This window comes from Pseudophryne corroboree, chromosome 1 (genome assembly GCF_028390025.1).
Source record: "Pseudophryne corroboree isolate aPseCor3 chromosome 1, aPseCor3.hap2, whole genome shotgun sequence".
NCBI classification, from domain to species: Eukaryota; Metazoa; Chordata; class Amphibia; order Anura; family Myobatrachidae; genus Pseudophryne; species Pseudophryne corroboree.
The window spans coordinates 1112031451-1112056409 of NC_086444.1; the positions used below are offsets into that span (position 1 = coordinate 1112031451).

The 24959-nt window shown below is 42.3% G+C and overlaps 1 protein-coding gene and 1 pseudogene across 3 annotated transcripts in view; one reads left to right on the forward strand and one right to left on the reverse strand.

The window, feature by feature from the left end:
- Positions 1-24959, reverse strand: part of ARAP2 (ArfGAP with RhoGAP domain, ankyrin repeat and PH domain 2) — a 575623-nt gene that overhangs the window by 28717 nt on the left and 521947 nt on the right. For 2 of the 3 annotated variants that reach the window (XM_063922313.1, XM_063922304.1), the window contains exons 31-32: positions 21138-21173; positions 5863-5926 (exon numbers count right to left, since the gene is read on the reverse strand). In XM_063922313.1, the coding sequence (XP_063778383.1) occupies positions 5863-5926; positions 21138-21173 (100 nt within the window). Of the gene's footprint in view, positions 1-5862; positions 5927-21137; positions 21174-24014; positions 24044-24959 lie in introns of those variants that run through there. The other variant, XM_063922322.1, reaches the window with a different exon arrangement.
- On the forward strand, positions 10675-10792 carry LOC134932965 (5S ribosomal RNA; annotated as a pseudogene).

Below are 24959 nucleotides of genomic sequence, written 5' to 3' on the forward strand. Positions count from 1 at the left end.
TACCAGTTATTTATATAGCAGACACATATTCCACAGCACTTTACAGAGATTATTTTTTTGTTTACAGTATCCCAATGCCCGTGTTTTCCTTGTTCCGATGACATCACATCTGCTGGAAGTGAGTGCCGAAAACCAGAGCTGGACGGTCCAAAGGGAGCAGACGGTGTGGCCATGGCGAGCTCCCACGGGAGGTCTTATGGGTGAGTATACATATATTTGTTTGATTAAGGGTAACACGTCTCTGAAACATTGATTTTAGAATACACTTTTTTTTATCCCCAATATGCAAGTCTCTGAGTACCGCCTCTTTTTATTTTCTATACATATTGATGTGCTGTCCCCAGTGGAGGGCACCAGAGCAAGGTACCCCTTGGGGGATTAGGAGTGGTGGAGTTGTGGAGCACTCTATAGTCCGAGAAACATAGAAATGAATTTAAAAAATTCAGATGGTTCATTAATTTCTTTGGTTTAGCAATTAGCAATGTAGTAATTTCACATTATTATGTTGAGCAGTTCCAGATTACCAAATAAGCACTATGGGCCCCACGCCTTTTAGGTGCCCTGCAACAATGGATCAAAAAAACATTTACAGGTTGAGTCTCCCTTATCCAAAATGCTTGGGACCAGAGGTACTTTGGATATGGGATTTTTCCGTATTTTGGAATAATTGCATACCATAGTGAGATATCATGGTGATGGGACCTAAATCTAAGCACAGAAAGCATTTATGTTACATATACATCTTATACACACAGCCTGAAGGTCATTTTAGCCAATATTTTTTATAACTTTGTGCATTAAACAAAGTGTGTTTACATTCACACAATTCATTTATGTTTCATATACACCTTATACACACAGCCTGAAGGTCATTTAATACAATATTTTTAATAACTTTGTGTATTATTAAGCAAAGTTTGTGTACATTGAGGCATCAGAAAACAAAGGTTTCACTATCTCACTCTCACTCAAAAAAGTCCGTATTTCGGAATATTCCGTATTTCGGAATATATGGATATGGGATACTCAACCTGTATTTGTTCTTGAAAGAAAATAACCACCAAGCTATCTAAAATTGTTTTCAAAAGATAGAAAAAAATTTATCAACTCAAAGAAATGAAAACTTTAACTAATAATAATTTTTGCTTAATAACATATCTTAATTTGTTTAATAATATAAATAATTGTTAATGTTTGTTTTGTGTAATAAAATGTGTTTATTATAATTGTTGGTTGGTTAAATGAAATATGTAATAGCAGATAATTTGCGAGCGGGCCCCGAGATTTCAACTGCCTAGGGCCCTTTCACAGGGTTTAATCCAGCACTGGTGTTGAGATACAGTATAAAGCGTCAACATTTTCCACAACTGTAAATTTTATCAAACAAATAAAAAAAATCATTAAATAGTCAAAAGATGGAGGTGAGACAATTGTTCAAATAATGGGTTTAATTTTCATGCTCCTTGAAAGAAAGGAGCTATTGGTTATATACATTTATTCGTTTTCAAAATATATTGTAAGCTAATAGATGTGATGATTCATATTTTAACATTACAGCATCTACCTTTGTGCATCTGTAGTCAAACACTTATGGGGTTATATATGTATAGGTTCCAAAATTGAAGGAATATATGCAGGAATTGAGTGAATTCCCTGCTAGATTTAAAGTGGCAATCTGTTATAAGGCAAAACCGGCCTTATGCAGTAACTGACTTGTGCTTTAAATTCAGTGGTGAACTTACTGAAAACCTGTAAACTTGGAATCTATTACATAACCTCTTTAAACTATTACTGAGCTTTTTTGGAGCCTGGAATTTTATGTCTCCACTGAATGTTCATTGGCCAAACAATACTGACATTCCTCTCAAAATATTTTGCAGGATACTGTAACTTTGATAAAATGAACACGAAATGACAAGTTCATTTCTGCATCATATCAAAGTAAATGTACAGTACAGGTTTTCCTATAGTATTCTACAAGAAATAGAAAAGTGGAGGGGATTACAGTAAATAGTATAGTCCTGATGCCGATTTGTACGTATGCAAGTTTCTGGATCATACTGTGACTTGAATGTACTCTGGACGCCAGTACAAGTGTGGCAATCATATTCATTTCAATCACATCACAATAAGAGATATGAATTACAAGCTTTATAGCAGGCATTATCAACCTCTGTCCTCGAGGCACACTAACAGTCCAGCTTTTAGTAATATCTATGCTTGAGTACAGGTGATTTATTAGTACCTCTCTTATTTTTATTTAACGGTGTGTGCTGATGCCTGTTTACCACTGAACTCTGCGCTGTTGGTGTACTTTGAGGATTAAAAGCATTAAAAGCATTAAAATATTCGGCCAGTCGGGATCCCGGTGGTCAGAATACCGACGCCAGGATCTCGAGCGCTGTGAATACTGACAGCTGCGCGCCAGGGATAGCCCCGCAAGGGGCTTTCTAGCACTTGCCCCGCTGCCGGGCATTCTAGCCGCTGGGATCCCGGTGTCAGTATTTTAACATCTGGGATCCAAGGCGCCGGGATTTCATCCCAAACTCTATTAATAAGCCTGTGTCAATGCTATGATTTAAGTTAAGTATAGGTTAGTGCAGGTGCATCCTGATGATGATGATGATGATGATGATGATGATGATGATGATGATGATGATTAAACTAAGCATATAGATAGGGGGTGGGTGCACCCAATCAGCATCAGGCCCTATATTATAGAGTTACATTTAGTGCCCAAGAGCATCCATTTGTAGCTGAATCTAACACTAAATGAATTGTGGCCAAAATCCTTTGTAAAAATAAACTATATGCTGTAAGTGTCATACTAGGACAACACAATGAGTGCATGTCCCTTAGAATAATTAGGGTTTTTGCCTGCCTATAGCAGGAAATGCAAGTGCCTAGCTCCTGGAACAGTACACAAGAACGTATACACCCTTCAAATGCTGTATAAGTCAAGAATATGGATATACAGTTTGTGGGAAACAAATCCTCTTACTGTAAACTATTTTAAGAGTTCATGGGACAAAATATCACTATTGTCAAAAAATTTCATTTTCCCACTCCCCCATAAAACTAAACCCTATAATTTAAATACATTTTACAAAAATATTCCCATATAACTAACTGATCAGTTAAACATTGGAAGGTCAGAACATTCCATTGGTGTCAGCTGTGTTATTGATAGCTTGATGTTGATACTGTAGCTTGATTTTTACCTAATAGTGAGCTACTGTAGCTGTAAGTTGAAGTGCAACATTCATACTGATTATTTATCTGCATTTAGGCTTAGATCAAGTGTAGATGTGCATCTTTATAGTAGGGTTTACAATGCATGTGATATATCTTCACTTAGTGCTCTGGTTTGAAGCTGATATTTGGAAGGTCCACAGAGTTAGATGCCACCCTATACTGCTGAATCATAGGTATCTTAACACATAGGGTAATGTATCACCCATAGCATTGTAGCAGATATGGACTTGGAAAATATTGAGTTTTTAAGGGTCCTTATGGGGAGTCAGGGAACATATTCCTGGTATATTCCTGGTATGTATTGTGTTTTTGACCCTCATACTGAATGATTATACAATACTTCTTTTATCAACCTTTTGGCTGCTTGGGTAAGATTATGGGGTTTTTGTCCTAGAAGGGTTTGGGAACCAATCTTTATCATGGACAGGCTATCTTACTTGCATGGATGGAGGGCCAGAAGTGTAAAACTTTGAGATACTGCGTGACTATATACAGTATTAGCAAAATGGGGGTTTATGTAAATCACTTAGGAGTGATAATTGCATAGTTGATAAGTTGAGAATGTTGCCATAGTCTTCTAGCTGGGCAGGAAATATTCTTAGATTCAAGACATAAAGGCCACTCACAAGAGTGTAATGCCAAGAACAGGGCTACAACTGAGGGGGTGTTGAGATGGTCAGAGACAAAAAGCAGGAAACCTATGATGAGTTGGAAGCATGCCATGGGGGGGTAGGCTTCAGAAGGTAGGCCAGGGCCAGATTAAGGGGGACACAGGGGGCAAGTACCCCAGGCACCCATCTCCCAGGGGTACCCCAGTCAGAGCTCCCCTAAACCATCTTTAGCTGATGTGTGGTGACTGTGACCGGGCTCTGTGTTGAAGAACAGTGTGAGGGGCCGCCTGCCGCTACCTTAAGGAGCAGCAAGGAGAAGATCAAGGAAAATGCTGGTAGGGGGAGGGGTAATACAAACACATGATGCTGCTGCAGAGATGTAGGGGGAGACACAGGCTGCTGCAGTGGTACGGGAAGATTGGAACACAGACTGATTTAGAGACAAGAGGAGAGGGACAAATTACTGCCTTGCCCCGGTTGACAAAAATTCTAGTTTCTGCCCTGCCAAGGATGTCCTAATATAATCATGCACAACAAAACACTTTGCCCAAGTACACTACATTTTTGTGACCACACGTTTATTCTTTTCCATTGCCTTTTTGTCCTAAAACTAAAAATTTTAATAATTCCAGCCAAAATCTGTTACCCTCATGGCACTTTTTTTCTTTAGATATACTTAATGACTTTTAGCGCATCATCTAGCTTCCACTGCCCTAATCCTAACCCTGGGGATGGCTTCAGATAATATCATAATAATAAAGATCCTACCTAATCTTCCAGAAAATGAGAGCCTACAGACCTCTATTCTGAAAGGGCTAAATTTCTGGGTGGTGGTGGAGGAGAACAGGGAACATTGTAGCCTTGCAGTGAAGGGGGAGCTTGAGGATCCTTGTTGTCTCAGAGATCTTATGGATCTGAGGGTCAGGAAGAAAGGAGACTTTCCCTCAGAAAGGGCCTGATATCCTGACACCCCAAGAACATTTTTGCACTGTTATTTTTTTTTACACTACCTCAGTTTGTTAATGCAGAACATACAGTACCTCAAACCTGTTCCATAAGTAACTTACAAGAAGTCGGTTTTAAATAATGATCATAAAGGAAATCATATAAAATTGTAAAAGTATTGATAAATAATTGTTTAGTGTCTGCATGGAAGAAAATAAAACAAAATGTAAAAGAAGAAAAGCAGAAAAAGATTTCTGCAATTTAAGAAAACAAGGGATAATAAAAATATGTTTGTGGCAAAATCATGGCCTCATCGTACCAATGCAATAATCGTGATATAGGAATGTAAAATCATTTTATAACCCCCCCCCCCCCAAAAAAAATAAATAAATAGTACTCTGTAAACATTCTTCTTAAACTGGACTTCTACCTTTCTTTGGGGCCCAGATTACTTGTATAATATACAGTACTTCAAATTTCCATTTTTTTGTAACAAAAATAAATAAATACTCGAAATAAAAAAAACAACTTGCTGAAATATTTTCAAAGTGCTAGTGATTGTAAAATGTTTTGTGTCATTAACTGTACACATGATTACCATAAGACATTTTCATTGATATACCTGGAAATACACAAATTGATAATAAGATAGAGAAATAATATTCCAAGAACAGAATGGTCTAATATGAAAACTTGAAGAAAAACATACAAAACAAATCAAACAATTTATATTTCTTCCTAAGTACTGTGTATCTATAATGTTTTATATTTTATTCCCCCAGACATCAGAATTTAAATTACTGTAACTTTGCACGAATACCTAATTAGTATTCCTATGCCTGGATATAAATTTTATTGGTCATGATTGAATTCTACCCAAATTTTATGCATGATGCTTTAATGCCCAAATCATAAAATCATTCCTAACAGTTTGATTTGTGTCTCTTCAATATCAGGTTTATGGCTGGTATAATATATCTAGAAAGAAAAATGTGTGTCTTTAAAATGACTGAAATATGTTTATGCACTGATCCATCTAGCATTACTTTACCTGTGCATTGAGAATACTAATTAACCACTCCATTTGTGCTTCTTCTGTTTTGCAACAGAGATACCTTTAAAAAGATAGATACATTTACAATTAAATTTTTTAAAACATAGAAATAGACATAGAAAATTGCAATTGCTTATTATTATCACTATACAATATAGGAGCTGATTTTGAGTTGGGAACAGAAAAAAGCTAGTTAGGCTGGGTACACACTGCAAAGATGTATCTGATGACCCGCTGACATGCCAACTGAGAGGCCGATTAGGTAAGCTATACACACTCGCCAATTGACCATTAGTGTCGGTGGCCCATACAGCCAGTATTCAGGTGGTCGTTGGATAACCCATACATGCGGCTGGACATGCAGATATAGCAACGTCGTTCACTGACATATTGAATGTACACACCCACCGATCCGCTTGCGATATATCAAATGTTGATATAATGGGCGGTATTCAAATGATTTATCACGCCCAATTTCCTTTCTAAAGTGATCCTCGTTACTGTGCATATCGCGCCCATATTAATCAGGTTTAGCTGCATAATGGGTTGGGTGACCCCACTACCGCAGAGGTAGCGAGCTGAAATTATTATACCATGCCCGTCAGCAGAAACAGAACAGGTGTGGAAGGGAGTGAAAAGAATTGAATACCGCCCAATGAATGATATATCGACCCGTGTGTACCCAGATTAACTTTGCAGCTTGGTAAAACCATGTTGCAATGCTGGTAGGGCAGATTTCAAATGTGAAAGGGGATTTAGATCTGAGAGGGCCTGTCCAAATGCAAATATAAAGTGTAGTGCACAGATAAAGTTGTCCAGTATTTATGCCTAGCACATGCAAAATCAGCCAATATTTTCCCTGTTTGCCAAAAGAAAAACAAAAAAAGAAATGAACAGTATTTGTAGTGCAACATGGTTTGTCCAGGTGCAAGATTACTTGTACTTTTTTTGCTTTGATAACTATTTACTAAACATTTCTACAATCACAGTTTATAATCAGTGAGTTCTGATGGTAGATTATTATTATCGTTTATGTATACGGTGCCACAAAATATGCAGAATCATATAGATCATACTGTAATTACAAAGTTATTAGTTTGCAGCCTGTCAAAATTACAGAACAGCAATGTCAGCGCCGGCGGCTGTGTGCACTCGAATGGAACAACTCCTGGATTGCTCAGTTGAGCGCCATCTAGTGGCCGCTGGCATGCAAAACACTTGAATTCCCCCCTTAGAGGTGATGAGCAATGTTAGTCTTTTATTATATAGGATTATACACTCTTTAAGGAACCAACTGAATGTACTTTTAATATTGCTGTCGCAGATTTTATTTAACCTTTGAGCTGAAATTATTAGGGTCCCTATTAAATTGAGAGGCCTATTAACAGTATCATCAATCACATTTTGTGCCCAATAAATATCTTGTGTTACCGGTGCTGTTTACAACAGTAACAGATTAATGAATAGAGCAATTTATCAGTCAACTACAGTACTGTACTGTCGGGACAGCACATCTGATAAGTGGCTACCCCAGCAAAGCTTTTTAAGCCTACTAAATTGCTCCAGATTGCAGTGCATTCTGCAAATAAGGACTGCGGAATTCAGCGTTACTTTGCTGAATGCAGAAAATATCTCCAAGTCTTCTCTGTTTGACTGTTGCTAAATAGCCACAATGCTTTGTTGATATAACAATAGTAGAATAAAGACAAGAAGACCTGGGGAGAATTGTTTCTTAAAACAGGTTCATAACTAAAATTTGGAGAAATCAAATTAAACTGAAAAGGTAAGTAAATTATAGTGGAGACTAAAGCACGAGGCTCATCATGATGTCAGCTAACCAACAACAAATAAAAATGGGAGTTATACCACTCGCCCCAGTACAAAATGGTCCATAAATGAGTGCTTTCTCACTTTACAGAATGCCTAATAATTCATACCCCTTTGCGGGTGTTATCTGAGATCCCATGATACAGATGTGGAGACTTACATTATTTCTAAGTGGATGTCAGACAAAGCAAAAAATATTGAGAGGTTTATTTACCACTCCTTGCAGAGAGAGAACGTGGAGAGAGATAAAGTACCGGCCAAACAGATCCTAACTGTCATGTTTCAAGCACAGCCTGTAACATGGCAGTTAGGAGCTGATTGGCTCCTTTATAACACTCCATTTTATATCTCTCCTTGGCTTAGTAAATAGACCTCACAGTCAACAGTTATTATTACACTAACGGACACATGGTAATTTATCATTTACAAAATATATACTATATCAACATTCTAGAGATATAAAACTGTACAGTTTGTGCCTGATTTTCAGTCACACACAGCTCTGTATACGTCGGCAGATAGTGCATGTCAGCATGCTGCATATACTCTGTAGCAGACATACACATCTCAGGCCACTATGATTTGGATGGATGTTGGCAGTTTCTCCTCATGCATGGAATGGGCATTTTAGGGTGTCAAGTGGGCATTTGTACAGAAGAGGACCATTTACTAGGACTAATGTGGACATGTAGCCAGAGTTGCTTCCTGTTCTGAGTCATTTGGGATGACGGCTGTGTAAGCAAATTAAAAAACTGTGGGGAGGTACACAGGCATCACAAGGGCGGATGGGGGTGTGGGCTGCACCCAGGTGTCACCCTTGGAGGTATTGACACCATGGATCATCCTCTCCTCCTCTGCACAGTCCAAAATGCTGGCATCTCTAGCACTGTCCTTGACTGGTTTTCTTCTTACCTCACAAACTGTTCCTTCGCTGTGTCTGCCTCTGGCACCACCACACACCCTTCCATCCTTCCTGTTGGTGTCCCTCAGGGTTCTCTCCCAGGCCCCCTCCTGTTCTCCCTGTACACCTCTTCCCTGGGTGAGCTCATTAACTCCTTTGACCTTCAATACCACCTCTATGCTGATGACACACAACTCTACCTCTCCTCTCCTGATCTGTCCCCCTCTGTCATCTCTCAGGTTATCAGCTGCCTCTCCGCAATCTCCTTCTGGATCACTTCTGGGTCATGATCAAGCCCCGGCGTGAGCGAAACCGGTCTTCCGTTCACTTACTGCACCTGACTCCGGAGTCACGACGTTTGATCCCCCACAGGAAGGTTTACTGCTAGCAAAGACCTCTTGGTGAGATCGTTCCATTGGCCAGTGATTCAACTGACAGGGTATCGGCGGGATTATATACACAGTATTTTTACATCCCTATCATTAGGGGAACTGTTAATTCTATATTTCTGAGATCCTTGCTAATTAGGATATATGCAGTGGCGGAACTACTGCCAGTGCAAGCGGTGCCTTGCACTGGGGCCCGCCACTGTCAAGGGGACCAAAGCCAGCGCGGCATGTAATGAGTCAAACTGACATGCCGCTGTGTGCTGCAGGCCACCGCCGCCCACCGAGGAGAGGAGCAGCATGCATGCAGCGGCCACGGGGGGGCAGGGGAGAAGAAGGAGCAGGGAGGTGGAAGAGGTATAGGCTGTCCTCCGCCACTGTGAATGCTGGGATGTGCTTGCCCCATCACAGCGGCAGCGGGCAGCCTATGTGAAAGGAGAGGGACAGCAGCAGTAGCGCCTCCACCAATTACACTGCGCTGCTGTGGCTCCCTCCTCCACCTCCCTCCTCCTTCTTCTCCCCTGCCCGGGATCTGCGGCTGCCTGACAGTGACTGCCTGCACCGAGGAGCCTGACTGCCAGCGGATACAGTAAGTATAATCTATTCTTTCTATCTATCTATCTATCTATCTATCTATCTATCTATCTATCAATCTATTCTGTCTGTCTGTCTTAATGTGTAAAATGGGGACGCTGTCTGCCGTAATGTGTAAAAAGGGGGACTGTCTGCCGTAATGTGTAAAAAAGGGGACTCTAACTGCCGTAATGTGTAAAAAGGGGGACAGTCTGCTGTAATGTGTAAAAAGGGGAATCTGTCCGCCGTAATGTGTAAAAGGGGCTCTACCTGGTGTAGTGGTGCTACTGTGCGGCATAATTTGAATAATGGAGTCTACTGTGCACTGTTATATGAAGCCACGGCCCTATATTTTTTGCGCGTGCCTACGGTGCGCACTGCCCCTGTTTTACATGGAGGGGTGGGGCTCCAATGCCGTTTCCTGCTCACAGCGCTAAAATGTCTAGTTACGGCACTGTTGCTAGGTATCCATTTCCCTGGCCATGAGCAGGTCCCCCTCACCAGATCCTCTCCAGGGGTGAGGGGGTGGACTTGGACGGGATGAGGGGGGGCAAAGCATTTTGTCGCACCTGGGCCCACTGCTCGCTAGTTCCGCCACTGGATATATGGTACAGGAATGCACTTATATTATCTATATTTAGGATCCATTTAGTTTTCATCACTTTTCCACAAGGTTAAGCTTTATCTTTTTAATATCTGGCTGGCACTGTTCTATTTTTTACTTGCTATTTGTTCTCAATTTTGTGTCGGATCACCGCACTCACACACTCAGTAAGATTTTGATAATTATTCTTTAGCCAAGATATTCATGTGTGCATTAGTACATGCAGGTGTTTACTACCTATATTGTCTGAACTGATTAAGCAGCCCATGCATTGGCACACAGTCTGTTATCTTATAAGATATTTCTTTGTTACACTCCTTCTCTGGAATTATCTTTATTGTCACATATAATCTCTTTTTCTCCTATTCTTGGACTCTCACCAGTGATCCGGAGGTGTTGTTACTTCTGCCTAACATTGGCTGCAGATCCATAGTTTGTTTCTTCTTACTTTTTCCTATTATATTCTTTTTCTGAATGATCTCTCATCAGTGATCCAAGGAGCAGTTGCATTTCCAACTTTCTACTATCATACCACACTGTATACCCCCAATACCGTCTGATCTTGGAAGCTAAACAGTGTTGGGCTTGGTCAGTACCTTATGGGAGACCATTTGGGAATACCAAGTGTAGTAGAATTACTTCCCCATCCCGAAAACTCCATGCCTAACACCGACAGCAGAATCATTATGTTTCACTTTCTTCTGTACTGATTTTCACTGTTTGCCATTTGGTCTCAGTTATTACATCTGGCACAAGTTTACTGTGTTCATTTAAATTATGTTTTTCATGTGAGTCCATATTATTGACCAGTTTGGTCTAATTTTTTGACATTTATAGGTGTAGTGGATTTGGTCTCTATATATTTTTGGAGCTTCTTGCCCTTTACATACAAATAGGATGTTATCTGTATACCAAAGCTTTTTTAGATTTACATGTTTGTTTGTCCCATATTTTGGATGCCCAGGATTTTTTACTGAATCTATTAAAAATATGTTTTATAAATTTCTACCATATTCCTAGCATTGTAATGTTTCTCAAGAGTGCACCCAAAAAGAGTCTTGCTTCTTCTCTAATTGTGGCCCTCATTCCGAGTTGTTCGCTCGCTAGCTGCTTTTAGCAGCATTGCAAATGCTAGGCTGCCGCCCTCTGGGAGTGTATCTTAGCTTAGCAGAATAGCGAACGAAAGATTAGCAGAACTGCTACTAAATAATTCCCTGCAGTTTCTGAGTAGCTCCAGACCTACTCCTAGACTGCGATCACCTCAGTCGTTTAGTTCCTGGTTTGACGTCACAAACACGCCCTGCGTTCGGCCAGCCACTCCTGTGTTTTTGCCTGGCACGCCTGCGTTTTTTAGCACACTCCCTGAAAACGGCCAGTTTCCACGTAGAAACACCCACTTCCTGTCAATCACACTACGATCACTCGAGCATTGAAAAAACGTCGCTTGAGCTTGTGTAAATCTACAAAGTTTTGTGTGAAAGTACTTAGCGCATGCACGCTGCGTACCATGCGCATGCGCATTTTTGCAGTTTTTTCACTTGATTGCTGCACTGCGAAAATCGGCAGTGAGCGAACAACTCAGAATGACCACCTGTGTTCAATAGTGCAGGCACTTGTCTCTGGGGGCAGAAGATGTCTGCGGGGAACTGCAATGAGGCCGACCATGGTGTCACCATTGGGGAGGCGTAATCTGTGTGCATGAAGACATGCATATAGTTGCATTAGCAGTCCTTTAACATAGCATCTGCATTCCAAATGTTGCTGCATACAAAGCTCAGTGTGACTCAGGATCGGGATCTTTGTATGCAGTTCTTAAATGAATCTCACAATATGTAGTTCTTACAGAGGTGAGGAGGCCCATGGTCAGTCTCCTTCTGGGCCCCCTCCTCTCTAGCCAGCAGAGTTCTTGACTCTGCTCGCTAGGGTCACAAGGGGATCTGTACCAGAGTCTAGTGCGCATGTGCAGGTCTCCGGGAAAATGGCACGGTGGCCATTTTCCTAGTGATTTTCCTATAGCACATGCATGAAATAAAGGAAAAATGGGCACCAAGCCATTTTCCCAGTGATTTCTGCAGCGCTGCTGCTGCGATGTGGGACTCCGGATGGTAAGTATTGAAAAAATGGGTGCAGGGTGTGTGTTGTGGGCCCCTCTGGACCACGGGGCCCATGTACACCACACACAGTGTACCCATTATAAATAAATGAGGTCTTATATTACCATTACCATTCTGCTTGGAAAGTAAGGAAGCATTTACACAATTAGTTGCTTCTGGTATTCAGCAGATAGCTAATAAGTATACAAACATTGTCTGATCGCCATTACTTGGATGAAGCACAGCTGACCCCAATCTAATATCTATTTATTCTGTTCCATAGGACGGGATGTACTAAACTTATAAAAGTGATAATTTCACTGTGATAAAGTACCAGCCAATCACCCCCTAACTGTAATTTTTCAACCCAGCCTGTGATATGGCAGTTAGGAGCTGATTGGCTGGTACTTTATCACAGTGAAATTATCACTTTTCTCAGATTAGTACATCCCATCCTTAGGGGGTAATTCCAAGTTGATCGCAGCAGGATTTTTGTTAGCAATTGGGAAAAACCATGTGCACTGCAGGGGAGGCAGATATAACATGTGCAGAAAGAGTTAGATTTGGGTGGGTTATTTTGTTTCTGTGCAAGGGGAAATACTGGCTGCTTTATTTTTACACTGCAAATTAGATTGCAGATTGAACACACCCCACCCAAATCTAACTCTCTCTGCACATGTTATTGGGTATATGCAATTAGCGGCGAATCGCGGCAATTTTTCGCCCGTTTTTTAATTCGACACAATTCGACCATCAAATTCCAGCAAGTGGGTGCCGAAATTTACCATAATCAATAAAAAAACGGATTAGACAGTCCCGCTGTCGAAAAACGGCCGATTTGACGGATTTTGATCCGATTTTTTAAAAACGGGAAAAAACGGGAAAAAAACCCGGAAAAAAATTGCGTGGGGTCCCCCCTCCAAAGCATAACCAGCCTCGGGCTCTTCAAGCCGGTCCTGGTTCTAAAAATCCGGGGGTAAAAATTACAGGGGATCCCCCGTATTTTTAAAACCAGCACCGGGCTCTGCGCCTGGTGCTGGTGCAAAAAATATGGGGGACAAAAAGCATAGGGGTCCCCAGTATTTTTTACACCAGCATCGGGCTCCACTAGCTGGACAGATAATGCCACAGCCGGGGGTCACTTTTATACAGCGCCCTGCAGCCGTGGCATTAAATACCCAACTAGTCACCCCTGGCCGGGGTACCCTGGAGGAGTGGGGACCCCTTCAATCAAGGGGTCCCCCCCCAGCCACCCAAGGGCCAGGGGTGAAGCCCGAGGCTGTCCCCCCCATCCAAGGGCTGTGGATGGGGGGCTGATAGCCTTGAGAAGTTTGAAAGAATATTGTTTTTTCCAGTAGTACTACAAGTCCCAGCAAGCCTCCCCCCGCAAGCTGGTACTTGGAGAACCACAAGTACCAGCATGCGGGAGAAAAACGGGCCCGCTGGTACCTGTAGTTCTACTGGTAAAAAAATACCCAAATAAAAACAGGAGACACACCGTGAAAGTAAAACTTTATTTCACACCTGCCGACACACACATACTTACCTATGTTGACCCGCCGACTGCCACGCCCCCCTCGTCACTGAAGAATCCGGGGTACCTGTGAAAAAAATTATACTCACCTCAATCCAGTGTCCGGATCTTTTAAAATAATCCTCGTACTTGGCAAAACAACAAAACGAACACCCGGACCAAACGGACTGAAAGGGGTCCCATGTTTACACATGGGACCCCTTTCCACGAATGCCGGGACCCCACGTGACTGCTGTCACAGAAGGTCCCTTCAGCCAATCAGGAAGGGCTACTTCGTGGCACTCACCTGAATAACACCCTAAATATGGTATCTGGTTCATAGGACAACCGTCAGAAGGATAACAGTCAACACCAAATGGTCTAAATGGATTTGGTCAACATGGTTAAAATGTTAACAGACTCAAGTGGTCATCATGACATTGGTCGACACATGAAAAGGTCGATCTGAGTTTTTTTTTTCCTTTTTTCAACTTTTTTATACTTTATCATCCACGTGGACTACGATTGAGAATAGTTACCTTGCCCGTAGTTTGCTTGCCATGCGAGGGGGTGTGGTACACTTATTAGGGTTCCACATGCTGAAAGGTATAATTTTACACCAAAAATAAACTCATGTCGAACTTTTCTAGTGTCGACTATTTCCATGTTGACCTTTTCATCATGTTGACCTTGTGCATGTTGACAATTTGGTGTTGACCTTTTGACTGTCAACCCATTGACACATAACCTACAAATACAATGAGCTACAATTTACTGTAGTAAATTTTCTCTAGGTGACACGTCATTTTAGAACGTGATGATAGTGTCAGGTACTGTAAACCTTACATTTTCGGTAATTTTATTTCACATAAAACTAAACTATTTCAGTGGTCCCAAAACTTGGCCCTCAAGGCACCCTAAAAGACCAGGTGGTACATTTACTAAGATGGGAGTTATATTTAGGTTGGGATGTTGCCCATAGCAACAAATCAGATTCCAGGTATTATCTTCTAGAAGGTGCTAGATAAATGAGTAGTAAAATCTGATTGGTTGCTATGGGCAACATCCCATCTTAAATAGAACTCCCATCTTAGTAAATTTACCCTCAGGTTTTAAGGATATCCATGCTTGAGCACAGACAGTAAAAGCAATTTTACTGCGGTACTAATTAAGCCACCTGTTCTCATGCATGGATAGCTTTAAAACTTGGACTGTTAAGATGCCCTGAGGACTGAGATTGGGAACCTCTTTACTATTTGATAAATGAAACATAGCTTAATAAATATGGTTAATAAGCAAAATCTTTGTTACTGATTTAGCCCTTCATAATGTTGTGATGTTATACGAAATCAAGGTTATTAAAAAAAAAAATCACAATTCTCATATGCACATGTAAAGCATTGCGTTTAAGATTCTGTATTACAGTAAGCTATAGTGTATTCAATTCTGAAACTGCTACGTTGCTCTAAAATAAAAAAAATCATGAATATAAGTAGTGAAATTTGTTTTAGTAATGAAAGGAGAATGAAGGAGATTGAACACCCTGGCGGCATTACAATTTAATAATGATTGACTGGAAGCCTATGCTGCAGGCTCATATGCTACCTGGGGTGCCCTCTGCAGACAGGTAATCCCACTGTAGCCGAACCAATCGCAATGAATATTGTAACGCGGGCAGGGGTTTCCATTCCGTAATGCAGAATAAATTGCATTGCTATATCTGATGATTAATTTATGTGCAGTGTGTATTTCCATTAAAACTTTTTTTACAGAATTGCTTTCATAATATAATAATTCTGTTCAAGTAATAATAAGAATTTACTTACCGATAATTCTATTTCTCGGAGTCCGTAGTGGATGCTGGGGTTCCTGAAAGGACCATGGGGAATAGCGGCTCCGCAGGAGACAGGGCACAAAAGTAAAGCTTTCCGATCAGGTGGTGTGCACTGGCTCCTCCCCCTATGACCCTCCTCCAAGCCAGTTAGGTACTGTGCCCGGACGAGCGTACACAATAAGGGAGGAATTTTGAATCCCGGGTAAGACTCATACCAGCCACACCAATCACACCGTACAACTTGTGATCTAAACCCAGTTAACAGTATGATAACAGCGGAGCCTCTGAAAAGATGGCTCACAACAATAATAACCCGATTTTTGTAACTATGTACAAGTATTGCAGATAATCCGCACTTGGGATGGGCGCCCAGCATCCACTACGGACTCCGAGAAATAGAATTATCGGTAAGTAAATTCTTATTTTCTCTATCGTCCTAGTGGATGCTGGGGTTCCTGAAAGGACCATGGGGATTATACCAAAGCTCCCAAACGGGCGGGAGAGTGCGGATGACTCTGCAGCACCGAATGAGAGAACTCCAGGTCCTCCTTAGCCAGGGTATCAAATTTGTAGAATTTAGCAAACGTGTTTGCCCCTGACCAAGTAGCTGCTCGGCAAAGTTGTAAAGCCGAGACCCCTCGGGCAGCCGCCCAAGATGAGCCAACCTTCCTTGTGGAATGGGCATTTACATATTTTGGCTGTGGCAGGCCTGCCACAGAATGTGCAAGCTGAATTGTATTACACATCCAACTAGCAATAGTCTGCTTAGAAGCAAGAGCACCCAGTTTGTTGGGTGCATACAGGATAACAGCAAGTCAGTTTTCCTGACTCCAGCCGTCCTGGAACATATTTTCAGGGCCCTGACAACATCTAGCAACTTGGAGTCCTCCAAGTCCCTAGTAGGTGCAAGGCACCACAATAAGCTGGTTCAGGTGAAACACTGACACCACCTTAGGGAGAGAACTGGGGACGAGTCCGCAGCTCTGCCCTGTCCGAATGGACAAACAGATATGGGCTTTTTTGAGAAAAAAACCACCAATTTGACACTCGCCTGGTCCAGGCCAGGGCCAAGAGCATGGTCACTTTTCATGTGAGATGTTTCAAATCCACAGATTTGACTGGTTTTAAACCAATGTGATTAGAGGAATCTCAGAACTACGTTGAGATCCCACAGTGCCACTGGAGGCACAAAAGGGGGTTGTATATGCAATACTCCCTTGACAAACTTCTGGACTTCAGGAACTGAAGCCAATTCTTTCTGGAAGAAAATCGACAGGGCCGAAATTTGAACCTTAATGGACCCCAATTTGAGGCCCATAGACACTCCTGTTTGCAGGAAATGCAGGAAACGACAGAGTTGAAATTTCTTTGTGGGGCCTTCCTGGCCTCACACCACGCAACATATTTTCGCCACATGTGGTGATAATGTTGTGCGGTCACCTCCTTTCTGGCTTTGACCAGGGTAGGAATGACCTCTTCCGGAATGCCTTTTCCCTTAGGATCCGGCTTTCCACCGCCATGCCGACAAACGCAGCTGCGGTAAGTCTTGGAACAGACATGGTACTTGCTGAAGCAAGTCCCTTCTTAGCGGCAGAGGCCATAAGACCTCTGTAAGCATCTCTTGAAGTTCCGGGTACCAAGTCCTTCTTGGCCAATCCGGAGCCATGAGTATAGTTCTTACTCCTCTACGTCTTATAATTCTCAGCACCTTAGGTATGAGAAGCAGAGGAGGGAACACATACACCGACTGGTACACCCACGGTGTTACCAGAACGTCCACAGCTATTGCCTGAGGGTCTCTTGACCTGGCGCAATACCTGTCCCGTTTTTTGTTCAGACGGGACGCCATCATGTCCACCTTTGGTATTTCCCAACGGTTTACAATCATGTGGAAAAAACTTCCCGATGAAGTTTCCACTCTCCCGGGTGGAGGTCGTGCCTACTGAGGAAGTCTGCTTCCCAGTTTCCATTCCCGGGATGAAACACTGTTGACAGTGCTATCACATGATTTTCCGCCCAGCGAAAAGTCCTTGCAGTTTTTGCCATTGCCCTCCTGCTTCTTGTGTCGCCCTGTCTGTTTACGTGGGCGACTGCCGTGATGTTTTTCCCACTGGATCAATACCGGCTGACCTTGAAGCAGAGGTCTTGCTAAGCTTAGAGCATTATAAATTTACCCTTAGCTCCATTTATGTGGAGAAAAGTCTCCAGACTTGATCACACTCCCTGGAAATTTTTTCCTTGTGTGACTGCTCCCCAGCCTCTCGGGCTGGGCTCCGTGGTCACCAGCATCCAATCCTGAATGCCGAATCTGCGGCCCTCTAGAAGATGAGCACTCTATAACCACCACAGGAGAGACACCCTTGTCCTTGGATATAGGGTTATCCGCTGATGCATCTGAAGATGCGATCCGGACCATTTGTCCAGCAGATCCCACTGAAAAGTTCTTGCGTGAAATCTGCCGAATGGAATTGCTTCGTAGGAAGCCACCATTTTTACCAGGACCCTTGTGCAATGATGCACTGTTTTTAGGAGGTTCCTGACTAGCTCGGATAACTCCCTGGCTTTCTCTTCCGGGAGAAACACCTTTTTCTGGACTGTGTCCAGAATCATCCCTAGGCACAGCAGACGTGTCGTCGGGATCAGCTGCGATTTTGGAATATTTAGAATCCACCCGTGCTGTTGTAGCAGTATCCTAGATAGTGCTACTCCGACCTCCAACTGTTCCCTGGACTATGCCCTTATCAGGAGATCGTCCAAGTAAGGGATAATTAAGACGCCTTTTCTTCGAAGAAGAATCATCATTTCGGCCATTACCTTGGTAAAGACCCGGGGTGCCGTGGACAATCCAAACGGCAGCGTCTGAAACTGATAGTGACAGTTCTGCACCACGAACCTGAGGTACCCTTAGTGAGAAGGGCAAATTTGGGACATAGAGGTAAGCATCCCTGATGTCCCGGGACACTATATAGTCCCCTTCTTCCTGGTTCGTTATCACTGCTCTGAGTGACTCCATCTTGATTTGAACCTTTGTAAGTGTTCAAAAACTTTTTTTTTTTTTTTTTTTAGAATAAGTCTCACCTAGCCTTCTGGCTTCAGTACCACAATATAGTGTGGAATAATACCCCTTTTCTTGTAGTAGGAGGGGTAATTTAATTATCACCTGCTGGGAATACAGCTTGTGAATTTTTTTCCATACTGCCTCCTTGTCGGAGGGAGACCTTGGTAAAGCAGACTTCAGGAGCCTGCGAAGGGGAAACGTCTCGACATTCCAATCTGTACCCCTGGGATACTACTTGTAGGATCCAGGGGTCCTGTACGGTCTCAGCGCCATGCTGAGAACTTGTCAGAAGCGGTGGAACGCTTCTGTTCCTGGGAATGGGCTGCCTGCTGCAGTCTTCTTTCCTTTCCTCTATCCCTGGGCAGATATGATCTTATAGGGACGAAGGACTGAGGCTGAAAAGACGGTGTCTTTTTCTGCAGAGATGTGACTTAGGGTAAAAACGGTGGATCTTCCAGCAGTTGCCGTGGCCACCAGGTCCGATGGACCAACCCCAAATAACTCCTCTTCCTTTATACGGCAATACACCTTTGTGCCGTTTGGAATCTGCATCACCTGACCACTGTCGTGTCCATAACATCTTCTGGCAGTTATGGACATCGCATTTACTCTTGATGCCAGAGTGCAAATATCCCTCTGTGCATCTCGCATATATAGAAATGCATCCTTTAAATGCTCTATAGTCAATAAAATACTGTCCCTGTCAAGGGTATCAATATTTTTAGTCAGGGAATCCGACCAAGCCACCCAAGCTCTGCACATCCAGGCTGAGGCGATCGCTGGTCGCAGTATAACACCAGTATGTGTGTATATACTTTTTATGATATTTTCCAGCCTCCTGTCAGCTGGTCCTTGAGGACGGCCCTATCTATAGACGGTACCGCCACTTGTTTTGATAAGCGTGTGAGCGCCTTATCCACCCTAAGGGGTGTTTCCCAACGCGCCCTAACTTCTGGCGGGAAAGGGTATACCGCCCATAATTTTCTATCGGGGGGAACCCACGCATCATCACACACTTTATTTAATTTATCTGATTCAGGAAAAACTATGGTAGTTTTTTCACATCCCACATAATACCCTCTTTTGTGGTACTTGTAGTATCAGAAATATGTAACACCTCCTTCATTGCCTTTAACGTGTGGCCCTAATAAGGAATACGTTTGTTTATTCACCGTCGACACTGGATTCAGTGTCCCTGTCTGTGTCTGTGTCGACCGACTAAAGTAAACGGGCGTTTTAAAACCCCTGACAGTGTTTTTGAGACGTCTGGACCGGTACTAATTGTTTGTCGGCCGTCTCATGTCGTCAACCGACCTTGCAGCGTGTTGACATTATCACGTAATTCCCTAAATAAGCCATCCATTCCGGTGTCGACTCCCTAGAGAGTGACATCACCATTACAGGCAATTGCTCCGCCTCCTCACCAACATCGTCCTCCTACATGTCGACACACACGTACCGACACACAGCACACACACAGGGAATGCTCTGATAGAGGACAGGACCCACTAGCCCTTTGGAGAGACAGAGGGAGAGTTTGCCAGCACACACCAAAAACGCTATAATTATATAGGGACAACCTTATATAAGTGTTTTCCCATATAGCATCTTTTTTATATATTTCTAACGCCAAATTAGTGCCCCCCCTCTCTGTTTTAACCCTGTTTCTGTAGTGCAGTGCAGGGGAGAGCCTGGGAGCCTTCCCTCCAGCCTTTCTGTGAGGGAAAATGGCGCTGTGTGCTGAGGAGATAGGCCCCGCCCCTTTTTCGGCGGCCTCGTCTCCCGCTCTTAACGGATTCTGGCAGGGGTTAAATATCTCCATATAGCCTCCGGAGGCTATATGTGAGGTATTTTTAGCCAAAATAGGTATTCATTTGCCTCCCAGGGCGCCCCCCTCCCAGCGCCCTGCACCCTCAGTGACTGCCGTGTGAAGTGTGCTGAGAGGAAAATGGCGCACAGCTGCAGTGCTGTGCGCTACCTTTAGAAGACTGAGGAGTCTTCTGCCGCCGATTCTGGACCTCTTCTTACTTCAGCATCTGCAAGGAGGCCGGCGGCAAGGCTCCGGTAACCATCCAGGCTGTACCTGTGATCGTCCCTCTGGAGCTGATGTCCAGTAGCCAAGAAGCCAATCCATCCTGCACGCAGGTGAGTTCACTTCTTCTCCCCTAAGTCCCTCGTTGCAGTGATCCTGTTGCCAGCAGGACTCACTGTAAAATAAAAAACCTAAGCTAAACTTTTCTAAGCAGCTCTTTAGGAGAGCCACCTAGATTGCACCCTTCTCGGCCGGGCACAAAAATCTAACTGGCTTGGAGGAGGGTCATAGGGGGAGGAGCCAGTGCACACCACCTGATCGGAAAGCTTTACTTTTGTGCCCTGTCTCCTGCGGAGCCGCTATTCCCCATGGTCCTTTCAGGAACCCCAGCATCCACTAGGACGATAGAGAAATATGTTTATAATAAAGATTTTTAAAAGTTTTGTCTTACCATTGATGTTTCTCAAAACAAACTGTTAAGCCAAAGCTGTAACAAATAGAGAATTAAATTACAGTTGAAAAGAAATGTTAATACACACAACGAAAAACGTAGAAAACTGATTACATTCTGATTAAACTTCATCCATACCCAAAGAATCATTAGCTTAGATACTCAATAGCCAATAAGTTTTCTAGAACTATATAAAAAGAGTTAGGGACCACCAGCATTAGAGGAGCCTTGCCAGGGCCTGGTGGCTTATCATACGTTTGCAAACTGTATGTAACTAAGACCTCTGGCTTTCAATTATATGTATATATATATATATATATATATATATATATATAGTCTTTCATGTCTCGGTGTGCTGGGGGACACCAGGGGTTTATCCCCAATGTATTTCATACTCAATAGCCAGTAAGTTTTCTATATCTATATAAATTTTACATGTAATAGCCTCTATACATTAAAGATATACCAGGTCATGTATACTGTGTGCTACTGATGTTTTGGTTTGCATCCTGTTTCATGTTCTCTGGATCTTATACTGTAATGTGAATCTCCTAATATAAATTTACTTTAAAAAAAAAAGATATGTTGGGGCAGTGTCCCTATCCCTTGACGGCTGTGTCGGAGAATTGAGAATATTAAATATTTTAAAAATCCCAATTCCCAAATCGTGCATTTTTGACATGTTTAAATGTAATGCTGTTTATTGCTGGACGCCGGTCAGTAGATCAGCAATGCCAGCGGATTGGGGAATTGGTGTCACAGGCCGTCTGATTTATGGGGGCCCATCAGGTTGATTGATTGAATACAGTACTTCATGTATGTAAACATTTTTATACATTTTTTTTACCTCATGCTAAACTTCTTAACCACAGCTTAAAATATGTGAGCCATAATCATATCATAATGCAATATTCACAATAGAATTAGTTTTATTGGTTATGTTTGCAGAGTCAGCAAAGTGATTCACATTGATATTATAGCTGCAAGAAACCATAATATCTGTAATTAACATGTACTGTATGCAGTGGTGCAAGTAGAAAAAAATGTCTTCCAGGTACTGTATGCGCGCCAAAAAAATGGGTATGGCCAAATGCCACATGGGGCATGGCCAAGGAAAATGGGGGCATGATACACATATGGGGTTCAGATAAACATATGCCCCAATAGTGCCAGATACACGTTTCCCCACAGTGCCAGATATACATTGCCCCACAGTGTCAGATATACATTGCCCCACAGTACCAGAGACACAAATGCCCCCACTGTGTCAGATATACATTGCCCCCGTGCAAGATACATAAATGCGCCCACAGTGCCAGATATGCCCCCAGTGACAGATACATATATGCCCCCAGTGCCAGATATGCCCCACAGTGCCAGATACAGAAATGCCCCCAGTGCCAAATACACATGTCCCCACAGTACCAGATATGCCCCCAGTACCAGATACAGAAATGCTTCCACAGTGCCAGATATGCCCCCAGGGCCAGCTACAGAAATGCCCCAGTGCCAGATACACATGTCCCCCCAGTGCCAGATACAGAAAAATGCCCCCACAGTGCCAGATATGCCTCCAGTGCCAGATAGATATGCCCCCAGTGCCAGAGATGCTCCTGCAGTGCCAGATATGCCCCCAGCACCAGGTACACATGCACCCCCCTTCTCATGCTGCTTGCCGCGCTGCTGTCATCCTGTTCCTGTGTGTGAGGGGAGGAGAGCGCAGCGTGCACCTCTCCTGCCCCTCAGTCTCCAGCGGCAGTGCGGGTGTCACTCTACCTTCAATTAGGTGATGGCCCGTGAGCCAATCAGAGCTCGCAGACCGGCAGCCAATCAGGAGCCTTGGCTGGCAGTCTGCGAGCTCTGATTGGCTCACGGGCCGTCACCAAATTGAAGGTAGACACTGAGGGGCAGGAGAGGCTCATGCTGCACTCTCCTCCCCTCATGCAGCAGCGGAACGGTGAGCAGCAGTGGAGGGAGGGAGCGGCGGCCCTGCAGCGGTGGGTAGGGCGTACCCACAGCTAAATTCTTGCACACTTGCACCGCTGTCTGTATGCTACTTTCTCATTTAGTAACTGATCCCCTTTATATTTCCTAACATTGAAAATAACAATGTTGTGTAAATGAAAAAATAAATTAATTAAATAAGCAATCTGGCAACATTTTTTTCTTGAAAAACAACAATCCACTAAACATGGGCTGAGGTTCAATAAACCAGCAGGTTATTTATAAAGTTGTCAATATATTAAATTACATTAACAAAGCAAGATTCAGAATTAAATGTTAACTACTCATTAAATTTGTTTTTTTCTCCATCATAATCTGTAGACAAGCAAAGTAGGACTCTGATAAACAAAGGCAACAAAAAAAATCACTCTAAATAGTGCATTAGTTGAATCACTACAATAATACATTCCATGAAATACTTTTTCGTTTGTGTTGTAATGGCTATCATTGCACAAGAACCAAAAGGAATTGTCTTTAAAGGAATTACCAGTATTGTCATTTACACTCTGTTACATAGTGCCTCTAACAAATTAAACTGTATAGGTAAATTAAATGCATTCAGTATAAAAAAATACTTTAATATTCTTCATTTGATTTTTCAATATGTTTCCCGTTTCTTGGCAACAATGGTTTTCATTAAACTTGTTCTAGAGTAGTTGGTAGCTTTATGTTTTTCTTTTCTTGTAATTCGTATATATTTTAATAGTGGCTTTTTGTTGTTTTTAAATTATTGCTAAACCAGAAATTTAAAACTGTCTTACAAACTAAATTCACAAATAAATACACAACAGTTTAGGAGTACTACAAATACTTAAGGCAAAGTTGTTAATTTTCTAAAATAATTTGTATCTACAGTATGTTGATTATACTTACTTCTTGCTAGCCTTGCATGCATTTGCAATCTAGAGGGAATAAGGGTGGATATAATAGTAGACAAGGGCAGAGTAGGAAATAGTATACTCAGGAAACCAGAAGAGTTCTAGTGTAGTTTCATTAAAATGTACTGTACTATCAATTATGATATCCTTTCAGTAGAAAACTGCAATTACCTGGACAGGATATTGGTAAACATAGTTTTTCATCTAGAGCTGCATATAAATGACATGAGGATGCCTACCTGCCTCCTAAAACAATGTAGCAGAAGGGGGTGAACTAACAGCCAACAGACTAACAGGGTATTAAGACTTCAAGCAAGCTTAAAGTCCAAAGCCATGTTACCTATTTTAATGTAAAATTTAGATTTCCTTGACAGCTAGGCATTGCTAAAATCAAAGTACTATACATGAGGTCTGTACGCAGGTCAGGTGTGATTTTAGAATACCTGGAAGTTATGGCTTGGGAGAATTTAGGTATTAAACCAACTATACTTCACCTTATATTCATTTGATAGCTTAAAAAAAAGAGAGGTTAATGTGATCGTACTACATTTCATATAGATATTAAAAAGGGGAAAATATGTGCAGTTATTTGTAGTTAAGTGCAAAAAATTATGTGGGCAGTCTTGGTATGGACCCTGATTTAACTTGGTATGGACCCTGAATAACTGGTCAGCTAGCTATCAGAGACTTGGTTATGACCTCACTGGGGGTGGGGTGGAAGACAAGTGATAAGAAATATGTTCTGTGTCAGACTTTGGGGATCAATCTAATTGAGAGACTGTACCTAAATTTTCCAGCTGTGCCCTCAGCCAGAACAGTCTGTGTATTATAGTATGTGACTTTTTCCTTTGATATAAAATTGCAGCATGTTTGTCTACGTAATCTGTAACCCATTTTGTTTATATCCTTTATGTAAATAAAGTATTCCTTTACATAACCA